Source organism: Cephus cinctus, unplaced genomic scaffold (genome assembly GCF_000341935.2).
Source record: "Cephus cinctus unplaced genomic scaffold, Ccin1 Ccin1_scaffold0786, whole genome shotgun sequence".
NCBI lineage: Eukaryota > Metazoa > Arthropoda > Insecta > Hymenoptera > Cephidae > Cephus > Cephus cinctus.
The window spans coordinates 148,013-155,919 of NW_014333388.1; the positions used below are offsets into that span (position 1 = coordinate 148,013).

The window sequence follows — 7,907 nt, forward strand, 5'->3', positions numbered from 1 at the left end:
AGGGGTTGAGACGGAGTGAGACGTCGTGATGCAACGTCGGCCGTGCTTGGTTGGAAGTGGTCGTTGAAGGAGGGGAAAGGAGGGGAAAATAGACGAGGAGGGATTGAAAAGAGCCGGTTGCTAAAATAGCTCGTGAATAGTTGAGCGTCGAGGCGTCCAGCCGCAAAAGCCAGGTGGTACGTCCGAGTGGCGCTGAGGAAGAGAGTAGAAAGATTTTGCCGGCAGCCATGCAGAAGCCGACAATGGACGGTGGAAGGATAAGAGAAACGGGGAAGGAGGTCAGAAAAAGGACAAGGACTGTTTTCCCATCCGGCGGAAGGAAAGTCACATGGCCTTAAAATATATAAGAAAACATCGGGCGCCGTTTCAAGGGGGCCCTTGGACTACGATAACACGGATCACCGTGGACGGTGCTGCCACCGTGCGGCGGATAGAGGAGACGGAGCTGCAGTTTGGCGATAGAAGGATGGCGAGCGAGCGAGGGAGAATAAAAAGTCCTGCGAAGGAAGAAATCGAGGGGGGTTAGGTGTGTCGACAGCAGTACAAGACGAGGAAGGAGACGTATCCTTGGGGATGCCGAAGATTAGTGGGAGGAGGCAGTTCAAGTGCGAATCCTTATAAAAATAAGTAAAAGTGGACCTTCGCGTTCTACTCGACCCTAAACGACGTCTCGGTCGCAGTGTTATTCTTAGTTCCGCTTGACCTCCACTCCATTTTCTCATTTTCCCTGGACCACTCCTACCTTCCTCGTCCTACGCTCCTACCACACCGGAAGTACCACTTTCTTCACTTGACACAGCCGCGGGAGGATGCTGGCTCCACTCGTTCTACAGCATCTTACCTTAAGGCTCTATATGGAAAACGCGCAGAGGAAATACACACTGGTATGGGTACCTATTCACCTATGAGCTTGCAACTGAGACATCCCCACACGCGGGAGACACAATTGGAGTTGTCGACTTGGACGATTTTCAACTCATTTGGAAGTTCATCCCCCAATGAGACTGTCACGTTCACGTAAAGTTCGCAGTTACTCGAATCCGCGAATTTCCCAGTTCCCAATGCTTCCCCGAAGTGCAAACAACCCTCTTTTTACTACCCCTCCGACCTCGTTCTGCAAAACCTTCAGCCAGTTCACTCCGTACAGTAGTTTATATATATAGAGCCCAGCATCCGAAGGTTCTATCCTAAAGTTCATCGCTTCTACAGTTCACCATCCTCATTCTCTCGTATACTATATACATTTGTATATACGTGTGTGTGTATATATATATATATATATATATATATACACACCATCACTTTCGACCACGTCAGATGCCAGACCCTACATTCTACAGTCGACACAGTCATCCCTGTCACCCAGATTCGACCCAGTTTCATCCAGCATTCACTCCCTGATCCTGTCTGACCTCTTACGACCTTATCCCTTATTCCATCCTCTTCTCCGAGTCATAGCAAACGTACTTCCCTAATTCGCAAGCACTACGATAACGGCACAATGGTGTCCTGAGATTTTCCACCGGTACGAATATCGCGCATAAACTCTCCTGTATAATGGTTTTTCAACTTGAATCGCTTCGCTCGCAACTGAATGTTTGCACTGGAAGAACTTTGATATCTACTTTATGCACACGAACTTCTCATTCAATAGAACTCTCCGGCAAAGTATCAAGCATTGCCACGCTGCGTCTATTCATCTTTGTTTGTGATCACTGGATACTATACTTGCAGATATATCCACAGATCTTCATAAATCATCCAGTTCGCCATATTGGTATCACTTTTTGCAAGTGCCTCCTCCTCACGGATTTTTATTCAAACATGCTCTGCTCTTTCTTGTTGGGTCATTTGATTTTTAGCTGCTCCTACTAGGAACACGTACAAAGTCCAGAGTCCAGATTGATGCTTTTTCAAAGGGTTCCATAGCATTGTTAAATTTTCATGGGTTCAGTACCCGTTGGATTTCGCGATGTGCCCGATAAGCTGTATTAAAAATTTGTTTTTATCAAAAACTGATAATCAACCACTGATACGTGCTTTGGTTACCATATTTTATTATAAGTAAAAAGCTTGAGAGCCAACGAACGAAAGTAAACAAGGCAGATTATTAAATAACTTTACTGCCGAGTATCAATTTTGGGGTTCGAATTACGTTGTCCATTTGCGTACGGTGGTAAAGGGAAAAATGAATGGCATTTTTTTTTTTTAAGTACAATAGTCACTTTGTATAATGAGGGATATAAAAATGTCAAGGATTTGTCCATGTGTAGCAAACAATAGGTATATTGCTGTGTAACGATACTTTATCCATATAATGATCGATCAATGAGAGCTTATACGAAATCGATATATGCCATTTTTCCTTTGTATCGTATTATCTTAAAAGATGGTACCTGCCAGCGACGCAGAGACATTGTGTCTTCGTTCTTCAACGAGAAATACACTTCAGCCCCTCCCGTTGTTCCGTTTAATTAAGGAATACCTTTTTATCCGGCAATCGTTCGAACCAGCTTCAGACTTATCTTTGCACGTGTCCCGATTGATTTAAAGGAAAAATATTTATCCACCGACGTTCCTCCCTCTTTTGTAATACAGGTTAGTACAGTGGCGCCCCGCGCGGCGGCGTCGGTGAAACACGATTCCCAGCACGCCCTCTCCATTCTTTTATGCTAATATCCCAACGCTGTCTTTTCTCATGATACTTTAGTTTCGCGCCAGTCGACTTTCTTGTATCTGGTACACATGTTTTATTCCGGCACGGTGAATTTTATAGCGCGGGTGTTCATTTTTGAAATTGACTCGTTTACCGCGCTCCTGCTAGCAGGTAAAATTGAACGACGACTCAACGGTTTAACGCGAGCGGCGTTTACGAATATACGATAAGAGCGAGGACGGTTGGCCCGATGTACGTAGAGATAAATATTTGATACGTCGATTGACCCGATGACGTATTAATATCCGTGTGTGTGTGTATATATTTTTTATCGGAGGACACCGATCGTGCGGTTTGAAGACAACGAGACGCTCGAGTGCGCATGCGCCTACGTGGGAATAAACACCCTGGAGGCAAATCCAAGCGGAAGTAGAAGAGCCCCTGGTATATATTCCACGCAGTAAATCCCTTCCGGTTGGATTTTAACTTGAAATTTATCACCTTGCCGCAGGAGAAATTATTGTCGCTGTGCAGTCTCGAAGGAACGTTATTTAGTGGGTGCAATTGACTCGGAACGATTAATATTTCGCCGACTTAAATTCTCGCTACCGATTACTTTCGAGTTATCTAAATGGCCGCGTCCATTTATGTTACGGGTTGTCCCTACGTAAAGCACTATACCGATTAACTGTAGTGAAATTTATGTAACGTTGATATCCGCCAATAACGTGGGAAATTCAAAATTATGGTTTTCAAGATATCCTGGAAAGTTAGTCTTCGCAGGGATTTGAGTTTGGTTTCAGGGAAAAAAAAAAAAAAAACAAAAAAAAAAATTGCATTTTTTCGCGAAACAGACCACAACCATGGGTAAGTCATTTGTCCCGAGCTTGTAGAAATTAGAATTTTTTTATTCAGGGTGTCAATTTATTTTCAGGTTCCATCTTCTTGCGCGCGTTTCCATCCCACTGTCTATTGAATTGGGGGTATTCGCCAGCTTTAGAAAAGGCTCTCGTGCGAAACAGAGAAAACGGCACGAGTCGAGCTGATGCATCGGAGATCGAATTTACGGATGAAAATGACGTCAGCGATGATCTAGGATCTAGAGAATTGGGATCGCTGGGACGAACGACGAATTCAAGATGTCGGACATACGCGCATCCGGCATCCTGTGTTCTATACCGATTCACTGTGCGTATAGAATTGGGTTAAGCGCCCGTTGCGGATAGAAAAGGAATCAGGCGTGGCGACGATTCACATTTGTAAGATTCTCGCGAGGGACGCGTCAATCTCTGCTGTCCAATCACGAGACTCTATTGGATATGACGTCATAAAATGTTGAGGAACACGGGGTGGAACACTTACCACCCGGGGAAAATTGTCTATCAGCCTCGGATGCGCGATTCCACGTGGTCGAGCTACGAGATACGCGACATAGAAACGCGACGTAATCCGATCGATCAAATCTTGAGGCTTGAGCCTCGAAAAACCTATGTGAGTCGGGCTTAATCTTTTAGTCGAAGATATCCCCCTCGAGCTTCCATCTAGTCTTACGAAATGGCTGTTGAAGATGGGAATTTCGTGGGGATGCTTCTTCTTTTTCTTCTTTTTTTTTTTCATCTCGTTCCATTATAATTTGGACACCCCTTTTTTTAGTTTACCGTCAGCGACTATAAAGATACGTTATTTATCGTATATGTACTACGCGTACTGTGTACGCTGATTAATTGTATATATCCATCCTGGTAAAATCGCCTGTTAATATACTGTCACTGTGCGTGACGTGCTTTTATGATGGATCGATAGAGTTTCGAATTGCGTGATGTTGGTACCAAATTAAGAAAAAAAAAAAAAAAAAAAAAAAAAAAAAAAAAAAAAAAAAAAAAAAAAAAAAAAAAAAAAAAAAAAAAAAAAAAAAAAAAAAAAAAAAAAAAAAAAAAAAAAAAAAAAAAAAAAAAAAAAAAAAAAAAAAAAAAAAAAAAAAAAAAAAAAAAAAAAAAAAAAAAAAAAAAAAAAAAAAAAAAAAAAAAAAAAAAAAAAAAAAAAAAAAAAAAAAAAAAAAAAAAAAAAAAAAAAAAAAAAAAAAAAAAAAAAAAAAAAAAAAAAAAAAAAAAAAAAAAAAAAAAAAAAAAAAAAAAAAAAAAAAAAAAAAAAAAAAAAAAAAAAAAAAAAAAAAAAAAAAAAAAAAAAAAAAAAAAAAAAAAAAAAAAAAAAAAAAAAAAAAAAAAAAAAAAAAAAAAAAAAAAAAAAAAAAAAAAAAAAAAAAAAAAAAAAAAAAAAAAAAAAAAAAAAAAAAAAAAAAAAAAAAAAAAAAAAAAAAAAAAAAAAAAAAAAAAAAAAAAAAAAAAAAAAAAAAAAAAAAAAAAAAAAAAAAAAAAAAAAAAAAAAAAAAAAAAAAAAAAAAAAAAAAAAAAAAAAAAAAAAAAAAAAAAAAAAAAAAAAAAAAAAAAAAAAAAAAAAAAAAAAAAAAAAAAAAAAAAAAAAAAAAAAAAAAAAAAAAAAAAAAAAAAAAAAAAAAAATTGATTGGCAATCCTACCACTGCTACCGACTCTTTTGGACCGCAAATTTCTAACTGGTACTGACTATGCAAGACACTCGAAGAAATTGGCACTTTCAGGTAAATCCCGAAATTTGTCCTAGATTCGAGAATGTAGGTCAGGCACATGCAGTTGCATAGCAACATGTCCCAGGGGAAGGGATGAGCGGCGTAAAGGGACACACGTTATCTGCAGTCTAAGATAGATATGTAATACAGATATACGTGCTGGACTACCATAAGGGTGCGTTCACATCGCATGTGGCGTACGCGATTTTTGTCGTATTGTAAATTTTTTTTTTTTCAAAAAATATTAGAATACCGCGGTATGCGGACTTGATCGGTTCTGATGTTAAAGGAAAATTTGAAATATTAAGCTTACGTTTATGGCGCTTAGGATGAAGTATTTTTTTTTTACCTAACAGGAGCTTAATCGTTTACCTCATTCCCCGCGATAGAGAGTGATAACGGGAGGCTTATCGGACTAAGAAGAAATTGAAAGTGAGCGACCGACCTGCGTGTTACAGACTTTGTATCTGGTGCTCCAGGGTCTTCCTTTGCAGGGCGTTCGTCGGCAGTGTCTTTGTTGACGGGAGACGCCGCCGTCGCAGCTTCTAAATGAAGAAAAACATTATTTTTAAACAAACAAATTTTTACAGCCTAGACACGTCTCGTATGCAAAAGCATCTAATTTGCATCTTTAGTTTGCCTTTATTTTTTTTTTCAAAAAAAAAAAAAAACGTCTAGCCTCTCTCTTTACTCTCGTGCACGTCTCGACTTTTCAAGTCCTTTTTATGCCAACCCCCAACAAAAAAAATCTGATTCCCCTCGTCTCCCTGTTATCCGAACCACGAGTACTGGACATACTAAATGCAGTTCGTACAACGGTCGCACGTGGTCAGGGTATATATTTTTTTCTCGTCACGTGTAAAGGGATCGGCACTAGCAAACGTCATAAATATCGAAAATCCCGATAAAAACGTATATATAAGTAATTCTGGTATCCGTCATACGTCGCTGACTTTGAAATTTTTATATATATATATATATATATATATATATATACTCTTATTATTCATGCGCAATAAGTTTTAGCGCGTTGCCATTACATTGTATACACCCTGTATATATGTACAGTCTATATATCTGCTACCAATTCCATTTAAGGGATGAAAATTATAACTTCCCCTGGACAGACTATAGCGGCATTTCGCGCGAATTGGCATTGACAATTTCCAACAGCCCCGGCGCGCGTTTAGGTGGGGCCCAGGCGCAAGACAATGTTCGTTTCCACGAAGCTGTCGCGATGCAATTTAATTAAGCACCTTACCGGGCGACAAGCGATAATCATTGTTTACGTGGGTACCCGCTGTAATAACAGGAGTGCCGGAGCATTGTAACGCACTAACAAGGCCTCGGGAAATGAACAAAGTTACGTTGTTACGATTCGTTAAAAGTTACTTTATTTTTTTCGTATTGCGCGTATACACGTATACCGGTTGTCGGGATATGCATTAAATTGCAAAAATTACGAGCGCTCCCATTGGTCGGTTCGTCGACGTGGCGGGAGATTTAAAGAAATATCAACGAAACGGGTTAGGCTGGTTAAAAGTTTAGCAGGCAAATTTGGCTGTTATTTTTAATAATAAAAATTATATATATATATATATACGCTGTATTAATAAGATAAAAGGATATTTAAAAAAGTATACGTACCTTGAGCACGGTGACCATTTTGACCAGGGTAGCCACTCTCCCCGACCAGCCTGTCAAACAGAAAGGACGTACACGTATTTTTACTTTGTCTTTTCAGGATATAAGAGGCGAGTCTTGTACTATGCACGTTCATGGGTATGTATTTATATACAGGTATGTGTATCGTATATTCAACCTGAAGAAATGAATAATTAAAGCGTCGCTACGCTGACGTGACGTTTTTCACACATTGCAGAACGGAACGAGAGAGCGAACGTGTCCCGGGGTGTTCGAGAGTAAAACGTAACGCGTTTGATATTCGGTAGAATCGTTATTTTCCTCTTTTCCTTCCTTCTCATGCCTGGGCGCCTTTACATTAGCGCAACGAATCGAGCGCCGAAGAGAAATTCGGCCTGCATATTTCATAGGAGCGGGGAACGGGCGGAAGACCTCCGAACCCTGGCGGCAGGGACAGAAACGAGTAAAAGATGGATGAAGGGTCTTAAGCCCTAATATGTTGTCTGATGGGGGTTTGACATCGTTAACTGTCTGCTAAGTGAAAAATCTCGCCTCTCCATCCTTCTCTCTCTCTCTCTCTCTTTCGCTCTCATTCAATATTTACTCTTGTTCTCTCTCTCTCTCTCTCCCTGTCTGCATATTCCATTTTCCTGCTTCGCAAGATCCTAGAAAATATTTTCGATTAATCACTGCACGACTCACGTGGCCAACTTCACGTCGCACGGTAGTACGGTGATGCCACTGCAGTCGGGTCTTCGTACTACGGCCTGAAGGTAGACTAAGAAAGGCTTTCTATGGCTTTCTCGTTACTCGTGGATCGACGCTCCCACGTGCATCCACCGTACGTCTGCATGTCCCAAAAGGATCCTGGTAAGTCTTAATGGTCTTTGGGTAAGATGGCTGCCGAATTTGGCAAGACGGTCGATTTAGGATCTTTGCGAGGTTAAAGCCTGTTTCACAGACCCAGTCACTAGCGAGGTCCGTGTTATTAGTCGAGAGACTGG

The 7,907-nt window shown here is 40.0% G+C and overlaps 2 protein-coding genes across 6 annotated transcripts in view; one reads left to right on the top strand and one right to left on the bottom strand.

Moving 5' to 3' along the window:
• Positions 1-7,907, bottom strand: part of LOC107270513 (protein madd-4) — a 90,715-nt gene that overhangs the window by 20,815 nt on the left and 61,993 nt on the right. For all 5 annotated transcript variants that reach the window (XR_003060547.1, XM_025087891.1, XM_015745589.2 and 2 more), the window contains 2 exons: positions 6,907-6,956; positions 5,705-5,804 (listed from right to left, as the gene is read on the bottom strand). Coding sequence is in view for 4 of the 5 variants with exons in the window: in XM_025087891.1 (XP_024943659.1) it covers positions 5,705-5,804; positions 6,907-6,956 (150 nt within the window). In the remaining variant the exon portion in view is untranslated. The remainder of the gene's footprint in view (positions 1-5,704; positions 5,805-6,906; positions 6,957-7,907) is intronic.
• The window catches only part of LOC107270516, a 94,987-nt gene that overhangs the window by 12,915 nt on the left and 74,165 nt on the right, over positions 1-7,907 (top strand). The window lies entirely within an intron of this gene.